This window comes from Diprion similis, chromosome 3 (assembly GCF_021155765.1).
Source record: "Diprion similis isolate iyDipSimi1 chromosome 3, iyDipSimi1.1, whole genome shotgun sequence".
Classification (NCBI taxonomy): domain Eukaryota; kingdom Metazoa; phylum Arthropoda; class Insecta; order Hymenoptera; family Diprionidae; genus Diprion; species Diprion similis.
Window position 1 is genome coordinate 16,617,302 of NC_060107.1, and position 15,195 is coordinate 16,632,496.

General features: G+C 38.1%; 2 protein-coding genes across 3 annotated transcripts in view; one reads left to right on the top strand and one right to left on the bottom strand.

Annotated features, from left to right (window-relative positions):
- LOC124416725 (flotillin-2) overlaps positions 1 to 15,195 on the top strand; it is a 403,676-nt gene that overhangs the window by 205,795 nt on the left and 182,686 nt on the right. The window lies entirely within an intron of this gene.
- On the bottom strand, positions 1,975 to 14,613 carry LOC124416724 (juvenile hormone esterase-like). 2 transcript variants are annotated; one of them, XM_046897986.1, is made up of 6 exons: positions 8,666 to 8,955; positions 6,365 to 6,512; positions 5,882 to 6,227; positions 3,146 to 3,309; positions 2,240 to 2,556; positions 1,975 to 2,170 (listed from the first exon to the last, which is right to left on the bottom strand). In XM_046897986.1, the coding sequence occupies exons 1-6, from the start codon at positions 8,878 to 8,880 to the stop codon at positions 1,975 to 1,977; spliced, it is 1,386 nt and encodes a 461-aa protein (XP_046753942.1). In that variant the 5' UTR covers positions 8,881 to 8,955. The 2 variants fall into 2 exon arrangements, 1 of the variants encoding a protein (XP_046753942.1); XR_006930804.1 differs by lacking the exons at positions 2,240 to 2,556; positions 3,146 to 3,309; positions 5,882 to 6,227; positions 6,365 to 6,512; positions 8,666 to 8,955 and adding an exon at positions 14,549 to 14,613 and having other exon boundaries at positions 2,069 to 2,170.

Below are 15,195 nucleotides of genomic sequence, written 5' to 3' on the forward strand. Positions count from 1 at the left end.
TTGTATCCACAAGACGTTCCGGTGTGGAGAAGAAGAAGAAGAAGAAGAAAAATGTTTTTTTTTTATCATCTTGGACAGCTGATACTGCGAAAACCACTCGACAGATTTCGACCAGGCTTTAACACTGAGGTCATATGGGCTGGGAGTACCAGCCACGTAAGTCTCATTTCAGGTAACCTTCAGGTAACTTGATGGCGATTCGCTGCAGTGAATCTTGATAATCGCTTTTGAATGAATATCTGGCAAACTCGGAGGATTACACAGGGCTGAGCTGCGGTTCTTGATTGTTTCCAGCGTAGTCTAGTTTTATTCTTTCGTTACGTATGTAGCTATCCATTGTTATGGGCTGGATTTCGGTTGGCTATCAATTATTTACGGAAAGCCAAAATTCGCCACAATAATTTAACGCTTGTACAAATACAAAATTCCTAAACACAATTTACCTCAGATGAACGCAAAATTTTCCTCTCTTGATTGAGCTGTTGAAATAAAATTTGTTGATCTCCGGTTGTGTGGACGGCTCTGCGTGCCCAACGGAGACTGGATAAGGAATAAATTACGAAATTATCTCTATCTTTTCTGAAAGCACTGAAGACGACTGAATTATTGTTTCTGGCTGAATGAATGAAAAACTTTCTATTCATTGTTTACTAACACTTCGGAATAGATTGTCATTCATAAATAGAATTTAGATAACAATTCAACAGCCCAGGTACACTCAAGATTCACTAATGCCAGATAGGGTGCCGGTGAATATACTAAAATAGGTACAGAGACAGCTTACAATTAGTAGATTTATCAGTTTGATTTCCTCCTGTTGAAGGTAATTAATTTGATTAACTCACAATATAGATTGAATTCAACAACTCAATTTATTCAATATTTTTTTTAATATTATCATTGAAATGATGATATTCAAACAAAAAGAGAAGTACGGAATTTCTTCGAAGTTACTTTAATTACTTTGATTCTAAGAAATTTTATCAACCACTCTGTTCTAACGATGGTATTGAAACATCTCTATTACAGAGTCTTCAATAACTGCCATGTTCTAATGATGGTTTTGAAACGCTCTGTTTCTGCATACGTGCAACGCTCTTTCAAGTTCATTCTTTAGCGTGCAATTTTCTAACCTGCTTTTGATTTGGTTCCTTCCATTTTGATGGGAAGAGGATCAATATGGAAGATTTGCATATGTTGAGATGATATTTTCGGCCTTCTTATTCGCTGTAAACTACTTCCGTAAGAATTTCCTAAAAATTTCCGTACTTGCATCATACACACTAAGATAACTTATTCTGGCCTGCATTCGTCAATTCCCGAACGGACACCGCTTGGAAACGCATGTCCCGCATGTCCGAAAATATCGTAAAGTGGTTCTCAAGCATTTAATTTGTCTTAATGAACTGTCGTTTAACGCTAAACAGCTTTTGCTCAAGTGCTTATGAGATGAATAGCCAAAACCATAAAAGGCATTGTAAAAGAGAAAATGATGCTTTGACTATTAGCTTGCAATATTGAAAGGATACCACTCGTTCCCTGGTGTGCGTTTTCTGGTACGCACATGTACGTAGGTTTGTTTGGATTGAGACTGTCGTTAATATTAGTTGACTATAAGATTAACATAAACAAGAATAAATGTTTCTCAAAACAGTTAGAAGATGAAAGAAACCGTATGCATGCAATGCATACGGCAATTTAAAGTGAAATATAAGAATGACTTGAAACGAAATTATACAAGTTACGAGTACGTTAAAAGAATATATCAATCCATGGAATAGAATAGATGATAAGAAATGAGGCTAATATTCAGGAGTGTTTGACATCGAGGATGTGATAATATACAAAAAGATATCTGGATATTTTTTTCCGCATTGCATGTAAAATTGCGATGATCACTGTATGTTCCCAGGAATACTGCGTTCGATCGGTCAATAAAGATTGACTGTAGGATGTTTTTAAAGCGATGGCGCGTTAGTTGATCGTCACAATGGCTTCTGGCTCTATCTCACTTTCTACCAAGTTAGCCCAAAATCGCATTCGCTCTCTTAAGAAGACATGTTTCATTTCTAGCGTGATTTCGGATTTGTTTCCTATCTGAAGGTAATTGTCCTTTTCAGAGTACGGCGTCCATGTTGTGTTTCCGCAAAAAGACGAGGTTAACGGTTTACTGAAAATACATACAGTAGTTGTGAATCATGTGCATCATCAGGTATTCTAATACTTGAAAAAGACTTACCCGTGAATCGCAAAGGATGTCCACAATTGTGTCATGATTTCTATCATTTGCGCATCATTTTCATTAATGGTTTTGTTAAGAGCTAAGGCAACATTGTGGTCTATATATGGAAAAATGTAAACAAGATCATCCACGTGTGCTACGCCGTAGTCCACAAGAGTTCTTCCGTAAGTGTAAGTGTTACTCCAGGTGCCCCGATAATTGAAGACGTAGAAATATTGGGGGTTCACTCCCAATGCAAACTGTTCTAAGAGGGAGGAGTGCACTGGATAGTTGAACAAACCATCGCCAATGAGTAACGTCAAGTTATTCAGGAACTGCAAGAGAAGGGATTCGTCGATGGTGCATCATCTAAACTTTCAATTGATTAGTGGGTACGACACGAATAATCAAACCACATTCTGGGTTCACCATCACCAAAACTAAAACAACAGGAACTTTTATTTTTTACCCTTAGGTATTCCATACTGCCTGTAGTTTTTTGTAAAAGCAACTGATTTCTATAAATTTCTGCTGAAAGACGCTACTGGAACACAATTTTCAATTAAAAAACTGATGAGGATAATTGATCTCCACATAGAGAATGTATAATACCAGCTGATAGAAATCATTTGATCAGGCCGAAAGATGACGGCAGTAACTAATCTCCATAATTGGCACACCTGTTTGTGAATCTTTATCAAATATACCCTCAGTTTTCAGTTATTTAGTTTTTTCCGCGATATCGCTAGGATCCAGAATAAAAGCTGAATCAACAACGTCGTAAATGTAAAACCGAACTACTGGAACTCTTCAGTTTGAAAAACTTCATGGGTTCCACCCCACCTATGGAGCTGTACAGTATGCATGCAAACTGCGAAAAAAGCTTATTCAAAACCTAAAGATTTGAATTTTTTTTTCACCCACCTCATTTCTATTCATTTTTTCAATGTCATTGAAATAGTACGACTTGACGGCCTTGATCCAAGCGGCTCCGGAGTCCGGTTGATACGTCCAGTACAGTAGAGTCGACAGTAAGTGATCAAAGTTTTCCACAAATTCCTCAAAAAACTCCTCACTTTCATACAACCCTGGTGAAACGAGTAAAATGATTGTATATTAAAACAAAGATAACTATTACCCAGCAAAAGCCTTACAAATTTTCAAAGCCTCAAATCATGCGCAAGAATTTATATTTATCTGATGTTTCCACAATGTAGATCGTTAGCAGTACAGGATCCGACAATGTTACACTACTTTTTAATATTCATCAGCTATGTAGCTAGTTAACGTAGGAAAAGTATTTGTTTCAGTCCGAAATAACTGTCGTCAATTTGAACGTATTTTTATGTTTCTGGTATCTTTATGGTTTAGGTATCTTTAATGTCGCAAAAATGGGTTCGTCGAAAGTTGCTGATCTGTCTGTTGGTCCATCTCAGAAATGGTTTCACGAGAAAATCTGAAACTTACAGGCCTTACAATGTTGCAGTACCACGTGAGAAACAAATGAATCGTCAACGCGTAGTCGGTTATGCTGTAGTTCGCTGTTCTCATTTAGAAATTCAATAACTTGTTCCATTTTCAACATTTCTACAAAATATAAACACTTTGATGTGTAACTCGTATACGGACTATCGATCTACACTATCAATCCGAATTGGTTTATACAAAGTTTACAGAAAGTTTGAATAGGATTAGTAGAGACCGAATGAAATGCTTGAATGTAACTCAATTTCATGAGAAACGAAGAACCCATTGCACTCAGCACAGTAATATCCAACGACAGAAATGTTGATCATACTTGATAGTACATTTAGTGATTGTCCTGTGATAAGCAGGACGAAAGTGGCATATTTTCACCGCTTAACTTTTTTCCCTCATTTGCGAGAAAAAAGTGGCACTTTTCTCCCGCAAATCTCATTTTTCCCGCATTTAGCAGGAAAAAAGTGAACTTTTTCCCGCAAAATGGAAATATGATTAAACAATTACATGATAGAATATGATAACGATCACGATTACGATGATAATAATGATAATGACGATGAAAAAAGAATATTCTAAAGTGGGGGGGGGGGCTCAGCCCTACTCCCCTCCATCTCTCGCTAGGGGCTTCGCCCCTTAGACCCCCACCAGGGCTTGCAGCCCTGGACCCGCTCCAGGAATAGGCTCAAATGATACTTGTAAAAAAAAAAAAACGATGGAGGATGTGGGAGAAATTCTTGAACAAAAAAAAAGTGAAAAAAATATAAAATACATACATGGGGTCTCTGAGACCCCGAAATTTTTTCATCATTTATATTTTACATACACAAAGAACCACGATTCAAGCACGCTTACTTCAAGTACGTTGAAGTCGGTAGGGGGTCGACCGACCCCCGACATTGTTTTCATCAACTTGCAGAAATAACCCTGACTGCGCGCTGACTTAAAAATTGTACGTCAAAGTCGGTATTGGGGTCAACTGGACCCCAAGGAGGTGTTGGGGTCAGCTGGACCACAATGAAGAAAACGAAAATATAAAACACAAACTGCCCAAAAAGGGTAGCACCCGCTCGCGCTGCGGTCGACATAGACTCAGCTTTTGTACGCGAGTGATTCCCTCTTTTTGAGTCAATAGATGTCGCCAGAGTTGAGTCGGAAATAAAGTCCTATATGTAACACACGAACAAAAGTTGATTATTCCCGTAGGTGATTACTGCCGGAGCAAAGGGAGCCGCCCGCGGGAATAATCTCCTTTATTCCCTTGTTATATAATGTACTATTATGTTCGGCATGATTTGACGTTAGGGTCTTGCCGTCAGTGACGCATCTGGCCTACTAGACTGTGTGTATATGTAAGCTCTGTCTATTCGAGCCGGGATACGGACTATTGAGGGGCTTGAAGACCCCAATGAGTTGACTACTGTGGGGAATTACTGGACTGTTTTACGCGTTGTTTTTTGCCATTTAGTAGACTTCCTCGATTTTGAGTCAAAATCAACCATTTGATCACCCTGCTATACTCGTGATACGCTGTCGAATGATCAATCCAGAAGAATTTGTATTCACTTGCCTATCGTGCTCCCTATACCATCATTGTCAACAACACCCATGATACAAGGTAAATCACGAATCTGACCAGCTTTTAGAATATTTGCGGGGCTGGTTGTTAAAAATGCTCCCTCGATGTCTGGCTCATCAGTAGAAGCCCATGTGCTGTATGGTTCATAATGCCATGTGTAAAACCGTTTATGCACGCTTACGATATCCGCAAATTTTTTTTTCCGCAAACAGCTGACAAGGGCATCCGAAGTGTCATTATAGCAGCCAACGTAATCGCCGAGTTCGTATGCGCGCTTTGCGTAGGCAGTCCTGGGTCTGTAGGGCCATAGCCCAACGCCAGATCCGCTTTGCATGATGAATTTATGGAAGAGCCCTGTAACATCGTGAATTGATTACGCCATGGTTCATCGTCGTAGTTAGTCTCTGTTCATCAACTCATTGGCTGGAAAACAATATTTGAGTACGACGGACTTGATGTGGAAATGAAATACATTCTCCCAACTATTGTAAAAGTGAGATGAGTCATCTCGAGAAAAAAAAATTTTGTTTTTTATCGCTTACATCTGCTAAAAATAACGCCCCACCATGCATTCATCGGGTTCGATCTGAATTCATTCTTACCAATTGTCAATTTCGAAAGCGTCAGAAGCTGAACGCATGCACTCCCTGAGCTGTGGCCGAATAGTGTCACTTGATCAGGGTCACCGTAAAAGTGTCTGATGTTACGCTGCACCCACTTGAGCGCAAGAACCTGGTCCTTCAGGCCCCAGTTTCCGGAAGCCACTTTGTCGCCAGTGCTCAAGAACCCCAGAGCACTCAGACGATAGTTGAAGGAGACGAGAACTACATCATGGTTCAAAAGATACGTCGGGCCGTACATCGTTGAGTTGATAGAGCCCAACATGAACCTCCCACCGAAAACGTATGCCATTACCGGAAGTAGCGAGGAGTCCTTACCGTTGCGTATCTAGATGTATACGATCCAGAGTCAAATCCAGTAACGTTTTCTTCACAAGATTTCAGAATTTGAAATCGTGGTTCTATTCTTACCCAGCGAGCGGCTTACATGCAAATAAGCGAGCCTTACTAGATGAAAAAAATTACCTGCGGTACGAACACGTTCAGGTTCAGACAGTCTTCGTCCCCGATGACAGTGGTAAGGTCTTTGCTATCTATTTGGGGACACATGCTTCCATCGGCAGTAGCATTTCGAATTCCTTTCCAACCACCCGCTGGCTGCGGGTTGGCAAATCTATGACGCAAAAAGAATCTGTGCAATCGGAATCATGGCGAAAGTTGACGAAGGCTGCAACTACTCTACCAGGAAACATTTTGATGGACAACATGTTTGTTTATCACGAGACTTTGCTTCTGTAAGCATTGATATATATTCATCATAAGCATTCATTTACCCATAGAGTTTTTATCGTATATTCAGCGGGTTCAGCATTCAGTACAATGATTGGTTACCCCAAGCAGCACCTTGCATACCTTTATTTTGAGACTCGTAGCAGTACTGAGGTAAATTTAATAAAATCGTATAACGCTAGTTCTTTGAATCAGTTTCTGTTTATACCTATCTTATCCGTTTTAAGAGAGAAACTCGTCCACTTACTGGAAATGAATGAATATTTAGTTCCTCGTAGTTCGACTGACGAAGGTCAGATAAGATTACGTAAAAACAGAGTTAGATCTGTCAGTATTGTATAAACAGTATGAACACATGTCGCGGACTGAAAAAAGTGTAAGGAACTGCAAAATATGTTTATTTAAGTATGTCTGTTTCTTTTGATAGCTTTTCTGTTTACACAAACACTGTGTTTTCAAGTGTAAGCGAGTATTCAATGTCATTCTTACAATTTTGATTAATACAATATTTTTGAAAGTATTTAAATTCAATTGAATACTTAAAATCTGAAAATACGGAAGTGAAAAACGACATAAAACAGCTAAAAAATCATTCTTTGAACGATGATCTTCCTTTATATGAAAAATGTGCCTAATCAACTGATTTCAGCCCTTTGTTAATGATGTCTCTTCCTGTCTAATTCTCAGTTCAGATATTTAGGGTCGTACCTACACCTCGGAGAGTTAAACGAAACAATTTTTCAGAAACATTTCTACGAAATTGTACGACCTCGTTACATCCTATAGATTTTTTAACTTCTCGTTTCTTCGCTTTCAGAGAAGAGGAGAAAAGCAATATTTGACATTTCTTCAGCTTTGCGGCACTATATTGCATTCTTATAACAACATTCAACACAAACTCTCTGATCCATTTTCAAAATCGCCGATCCTATCGAAATACATGTAACCTTTTCGACAGCTGATAATAGATTAAATATCAGATATGGCTAACACAGTTCAGTAACTTTTCAGACAAGTTTTCCAATATTACAACGAAAAAATCGCGTGAAACAAAATAATACAACATGTGAAATTAAAAAATTCCCGTTATTTTTTTCAACACCCCACGTATTTATATGATTAGTATTTTTGTTGAGTTGACGTATTTTAATGATTGGCTTCAATTTCGGCGGCTTCTCCAAACTTAAAATTGATAAGAGTTTGGAAAAAGGAAAAACTGAGAACATTTGAATTCTGATGAAAATTGGTGCTCGTCAGTTTGTTAGGCTGATCATGAATCTGAAGTCAGATTGCGTAATCGTGAATGGCGATCCAATACGGTCAGAAAAATTCTAAAAGTATTCTAAATTTTGGTAGAAATTGGCAAGCGAAGTTTTTTTGGGTCACCGACGACGAATCCAAGGTCAGTCTTCCAAAATTTGTAATAGTAGATCCATTGTAGTGGTTGAAAGTGAAAAAAATCGTCATATTTTCCATGTTATATGGTATCCGAGGGCTTTAAAAGCTTTGATCTCGAATCTGAATTTTTAATTGGAATTTCGAATTGGATATAATTTTTTTGTTCTCAATAAACTTGAAACCTGTGGTGTGAAAACGAGAAGTTCGAAGGCTAGCTCATAGCTTGTCTACATCCGCTTGTTTGATAAATAAAGATTTCAAATTAACAAATTATGACATCGAAAATTCTTCTGATAAAAAATGGGTAAAATTATTTCGAATTTTTCCAGCTTATTGTCTATGCAGCCCTTGAATCTTTTTACAAAATTTTCGTTCGTCTCTTCGGTCCTAGGTTTACGGCTGTTTTCATCAGAAGTTTTCATTTTGTATTCATTTCTTGGATACCATTTTTAATTTGAAGCTACTCACCGAACACATTTCGTTATTCGTGTATTGTTAATCGTCAATTTGTGTATTGAACTTTCTATCCACGCCGATTTCATGAGTTCATAGCTGGATGAAAATGTGCCACTTCAGTGGCATATACAGATGAAAAAAATCATTGAATCAATAAACACTAAATTTATGCACCCCACTAACCTCCTATTTCCTATCGGTGGTTGTCCATACGGAATTCCCAGAAAAGCCGCCACCTTTCGGCCGTGGGTGGTGGTCACAACTTTTCCCCGCAAAGTCCCTTGAGAAATGGTCACTTCCGGTTGAGTAGTTCCATCGAAGTAACCATAACTCGACAAGTAAAATATGTTGAGCGATAGTAAGAGAAAAAGACACCTCGCCCCTGAACTTGAAGCCATTGTCGTCACGCGATGTTGTCCGATGAGATCAAACTCGACTCTGGCGAATCTCGCTGGTGGAATGTTTTCACGGCTTCAAACCGCTTGTCTAATCGTCAAACAAGATATTCAAGTCCTCCAACGACCGTCTCGCAAATAAAATAACATACCACCCTAATGATGAAGAGTATTATCAATATCGTTGTGTCCATCATTTATCCCAGTACCATACGGCGATGCAATGCGTTTCACCAACTTACAAGGAGCGAGTAGGGCACTCGGGTCTCAGGATATCTCCATACTTGTCGTGGGGGAAGCCGACAAGTCCAAGTTTCTTGACCTGTCCAAGTTTCAACTCTTCATATTAAGATTTAGAGGTGCCCCATCGCGATTTTTTATTTCTATTTGAATAACACGGTAAAAATTTGTTTCAATTTTTGCAATTCTATAACTCGTCAACGCGTTAGTATACTGATGAGACCAGAACATTTTTTTGAGGTAATTGAAGGCTCCACAAAGGGTTTATCATCATTTTACGATAAATCTACCCTTTCTGTTGTGTCCCGCACGACACTTGAGTGGACTGAGGGTATGTAATTGAAGATCAATTGTTATAGTATTGTTTTTAGAACCTAACTATTTATTTACACGTTCACTACAAGATGTTTATTAGATGTATTGATAATTATCTGACTTGTTAGTTAGTTGAGTTCAGATATTTGATTGGTATTTGAAATTGGCGGGTGATTCTTATTGGCTTGAGGTCTTGATGGGAACTGCTGGTAGTTTAATGTCTTGATGAGAACTGACTCTTTTGAAAAAATAAAAGAAGAAATGTTTAGGAGTTTACTGATTCGTCAATTTTTTCTATCGGTTGGTTATTGTGATTGGTGGGAATCCAGGATTGGTCAAGACTTTGCACCGAAAGTCTTGGTTGTAGGAATATAAATTTTGTATACAGGAGGAAAGTGGGAGCATGCAGGTATGACTTGTGCTCCAACAATACGCGATCCTTCCGGACTTTCGCGTACCCACTGTCCGGACAGGCCAGCATCCACATCTGGCAGCCAACTGAGTATCGTTGATTGGTAAAAACCCAAGGGTAATGGAGTGAGGAAAACCCGCGATGGAAGTTCTGTATGACGCTTTGACGGTTCAGTTATTGCTCGATATTGAGTTTATTGTTTAGGGTCGCAGTTCCTTCAGCGCGGTTTTGTATTTGTGTAAATTGTGTCGATACGCAATACTCTCAAAAGTTATTTTAGGTCAAAGATCGAAAAAGGACTTATTACGAATTATTTGTCACTTTGTAAGCGACTATTTCGTAAATTCAATCATTCAAGTTCGGTACAGTTAAAATTCTGCAATGAAACATTCATTCCTCACTCAATCGTACACATTGAAATACACCAGGGTTTTAATACATTTTATCACAAGTAATATAATAAATAATAAATTTCAGAAGACACAGAAAAAACACATGCCAGAATTGGCATTATTCGATTGTTGTTGATGAAATTGAAAAGATATGAATACATAAAAAAGAATTCATCCTAATGGTCAGACTATGGCAGCAACTCCGTAACTTTATTCGCCTGATACAGCTGGCTTCACAATGAGTCCCATGGATATGGATGTCTTGATCGAAGGTTCCAGATGTGGTCAACCACGTTATCAACTGTCGTGCACGTTTTGTTCAACGATGCAACAGGCAACGCATTTTAATTAAAGTCGACTGCGTGACTTTGTTGGATTATTCAACGACACCGTATTATTTAGTTATAAGTTTTAACGGACATAAAAATGTTTTGAGTTCGACACATCGGGTTACGGGGAACAGTTACGTGACAACTACAAGGAATATGGGAACCCGTAATCATGGCGTTTTTTCGTAGAGGAGTGTACGTTTCCACCTGAGATCTGAGTTACTGTAGCTGTGACGTAACTAGACAGATTCACACTGTAAACCACCCACGTCACACGATATTATGGCGCGCACTATTTATATTAGGTTGTATCGTCCCACCTTTACATAACAAAGGCATAAAGAAACTCTATTGATTCTCCTTAGACTAATCATCGGCAGACAGATTCTTAATCTTCGCTCCACTACAAAATTTTACCCATGGAAAAACGATCTAAAGTTTCTCACAGCCAGTGCCTGTAAACGGATCTAAATCTGAAAGTAAGAATAATTTTTTTTTTACCATTTCGCTCTGAAATCAGTTGTGTTAAATAAATATTAAGTGAATATATTATAGAATGTCAGCAGAATACTTATGGAGCCGATCGTAGAAAAGATCGTTGTCGAAATCAGCCCTCTCTATTAACTGATTGTGAAAACTAGGATTTTCACTTCTTGTTTGCTGATCCATTCGTCAAATCCACGATGATAAATTCATTTTGCAATTCCAATAACTCACCCAAAACAATTTATCATCTGTTCACGTCTTCAAGCTCCTCGATAACCAATGTTCGATACTTCTCGCTTATTTTAGGTCGCATACCAAATACAATTTTTCCAATTAGATAATCTGCCTTTATCACATGTATTATACATATTATGATATGATGTTTTAGATGAGATTATGTAATAAATGCATCATCCGTCATTTATTCATCGATTGATAATCAGGTTACCTGTTTACGAACTGTTACGAGAAACTGACTAGGTCGCAAAGCTATTTGAACAATCTGTTACGTCATTCGGTACAGCAGAAAGTTGCTACGGGATTAATTTAGTGACCTTGACAACTCGAAATCCAATGAATGATAGTGAATTTGCTGAACAATATCATATAAAACCCTAGTAAATGGAAGGGCGAACAAACCAGCCCAAGTCAGAGACTGAAATTCTAACTTCTAAGCTTCCATTACACATGCTTGCTGCAATTCCCCTTTCTCGAATCTTCATTGCGAAATTGCACTCAAGAGACAATGTAACTCACGTATAAATTAAAACAGAAACAAATAACTAATAGGCTTCGACCATATTTCGACGCATTCAGTGTTGAGGTCAGGTAACCAGTTGCCCACAACGCTCGTCTGCTCGAACTGGCGCAGATTATTCTCAGATTTGTGATTCGAAGTGGAGGAAACATTGTGTGCCAGTTCGAGTTTGAAAAAGTTTATAAATACATTTAAGAATTAGTAAACTCATCATAAAACAATCCATAGGTACATACAAATACTTCATTAACAGTTTAAACTTTTTCAAAATTGCTCGGTAATTTGGAACTGCCAGCCGTGGTTCGGTAGAGACCGTAGAGCTCTGTTTTACCCCGCGTACTCTATTGTTTTCCAATTGGCCGTATATAATGGTTAAGCATCATCTTGAAAATTGTGAGGATTAAGCGAGCAAATTCTAACACACTACAACTACAATTACATGTACATAGTGGACGAATTCTAACACGTCCAAACACTCGTGACGTCGAAGCTCAAGAATTGCACGAACGGGATGAAAAGACTATTCGTGGTCTACGTGGCACGAAGCGAAAGCCAAAGAGTATAGGATAGAGTGGAAGTTCCCATAAGAGCCAATGTATAAAAGCGTACCTCGATTTTCAGCACGCTCTGGTGGCTCTGAGGAAAAGTAAAGTACCACCACTACGATTTTGGCGCTCCCTTTAAACCGGGGAATACAGTGAAGGATTCTTAAAACTTCTGATAATAAATTTTTTGCTATGAATTCTTCAGTTAACGCTGTTATTACAGAACGATCTCATATTTTTCTCCATATCTGGCAGCCTATGAATATGTTTGAATGGATACAGAACATAAAGTAAGCATCGTACATACACATTTCTTCCATGAATGTGATGTGAATTTAGTATAAGACAAAATTAATGAAATAAATGGCAACAAATCAAACACATTGTATCGAAATTATATATTTAAATAGGTAATCTTCAATATATAACATCAAAAAAGTACTTATATTCAAAAAACGTAAACAGTAATGTCAAATCTTAATAAAAATATATATCCGTACATAATACTGTATCATAAAGAATGGTTACATAAAATATTATATCAACTCAAAAACCTCTTGTATTTTTTATTAGTTTCTACCAAAACAACCATACACAAAAATCATTGCATTTATTTTCACAATATATGAAGATACGTGAGAAGCCACAACATTCCCGCGAAAGTGAGGTTATATATTCATATTTACTTACAGTTGCTATTTATTTGGTAACGAGAAAAACGTCACTTGTTTCCCGTTATTTATGCTTTGATTTTTTACATATTTGTTATTGTCACATAATTTGATGTCACAAGATATTGGCATCTTTGGAAAAAAATCGTTTGTTACTCAATTCTTACCATGTATTCATACCACTGATTCTTACTCGAAGAATATGGCGACCGCGTCATCACACCAACAAACAATACTACATCGCATGTTCACTGACGCTACACATACACGTTATACTTTTCCTCAGAGCTGCTAGGGGCGCTGTAATAGGGCGATACGGGTACCTTCCACTCTATCCTATACTCTTTGGCGAAAGCATGGAACATGTTGAATAGTCATCACCACAAAGCTACTCTTCATCAAGGTGTTGCTAAGCTATTTAACCGACTTTATAAGATCCAATGTTCCGGAAATTTATTTCAACGCTGTGTTAGAGGATATAACCCCATCTGCAAGCAAGGGTGACAATAACATCGTCTGGCTGATAGGACCTGAATGAGATCACAGTGATGTGAGTATCGTGAAAATTGGTACTAATATTGGCACAAGGTGTACGGTATTTACTGGCCGTTGTGTTCAAATTCGATTTATTGGATATAGATTCAAATTTACCAGGCAACGCCACCGTACACACAAGTCGGCCACATTCTCACCATTGAAATATTTGTTGTTGGGTAGTGTTTTGGAGGACATCGAAAACGCGTAAATAGAAATGAACAACCTGAGGAAATAGCCTTGGCTAATTGAATATATAACCGTATTATGGATTTTATCAATATTTCGAATTGTCGTCATGATAAATGAAAAGCTTGCAACTGATAGCTTTTGCATCCACAGTATTACAAGTACTAGCCGAATTTCGAGCACGAAAGAAAGATCAAAGAAAGAAAGGTCGTTCTTGAGAGGATGCTTTAGTCAGTCGTTACCCATTGCGTTACATGTCAGTTATTTTTACTATTATCAAAGCCTACTAATTACTGCTGTGGAAATGCTGTGATCAGTGCGATTCTACATACAATACGGAATACAAACATCCAAGAATACCACATATTATTACAATTCATTTTTCAGCCGCGCTATCGTATTATACAAACAGGTATCTGGAAATTTTTTTTCCACATTGCATGTAGAATTGCGATGATCGCGGTATTTTCACAGGAATGCTATGGTTGATCGGTCGATAAAGATTGACTGTGGATTTTTCTTAAGGTGATAAAGCGTGAATTGATAGTCACAATGGCTTCTTCCTCTGCCGTACTGCTTTCCAAGTTAGCCCAAAATTGCATTCGCTCTTTTAAGAAGACATGTTTCATCTCTAGCGTGATTTTGGATTTGTTTCCTATCTGGAAGTAATTGTCTTTTTCCGAGTACGACGTCCATGTTGTGTTTCCGGAAAAAACCGGGGTTAACGGTTTACTGAAAATACATACAGTAGTTGTGAATCATATGCGTCATCAGGTATTCTAATACTTGAAAGAAACTTACCCATGAATCGCAAAAGATGTCCACAATTGCACCATAATTTCCATCATTTGCCGATCTTTTTCATTCATGGTTTTGTTCAAAGCTGAGACGGTATTGTAGTCTATGTGTGGAAAAATGTAATCTAGTTCATCCGCGTGTGCTACGCCGTAGTCCACCAAAGTTGTGCCGTAAAGGTAAGTGTTACTCCAGGTGCCCCGATAATTGAAGGTGTAGAAATATTGGGGATTTCCTGCCACTGCAAACTGGTGTAAGAGGGAGAAGTACATCGGATAGGTGAACGTAGCATCGCCGACGATCAACGTCAAGTTTTTCAGGAACTGCAAGAGAAGGGATTCGTCGATGGTTCATCAGCGACACTTTGAATTATCAAGACCGTACGATACGAATAATTAGAGTACATTTTGGTTCTACCATCAGCGAAACTGATACAATAGGAACTTTTATTTTCTACCCTCAAGTATCACATACTGCCTGTAGCTTTTTGTAATAACGACTGATTTCGATGAAATTTTGCTGAAAGACGCTACTGGAACACAATTTTCGATTGAAAGATTCATGAGGAAAAGTGATCTGTACTGAGAGAATCAATTTGATATGCTGATAGGCATCATTTGATCAGGCCAAATGATGACGGCAGTGACTGATCT

Bases quoted from the DNA above. Each gene is read 5' to 3' on its own strand.
- LOC124416724 (XM_046897986.1), bottom strand. From the start codon at position 8,880: ATGGCTTCAAGTTCAGGGGCGAGGTGTCTTTTTCTCTTACTATCGCTC. The intron at 6,228-6,364 runs GTAATTTTTTTC...GTATACATCTAG, and splicing joins TGAACGTGTTCGTACCGCAG to ATACGCAACGGTAAGGACTC. The intron at 2,171-2,239 runs GTAAGTCTTTTT...ATGTATTTTCAG, and splicing joins ACATCCTTTGCGATTCACGG to TAAACCGTTAACCTCGTCTT.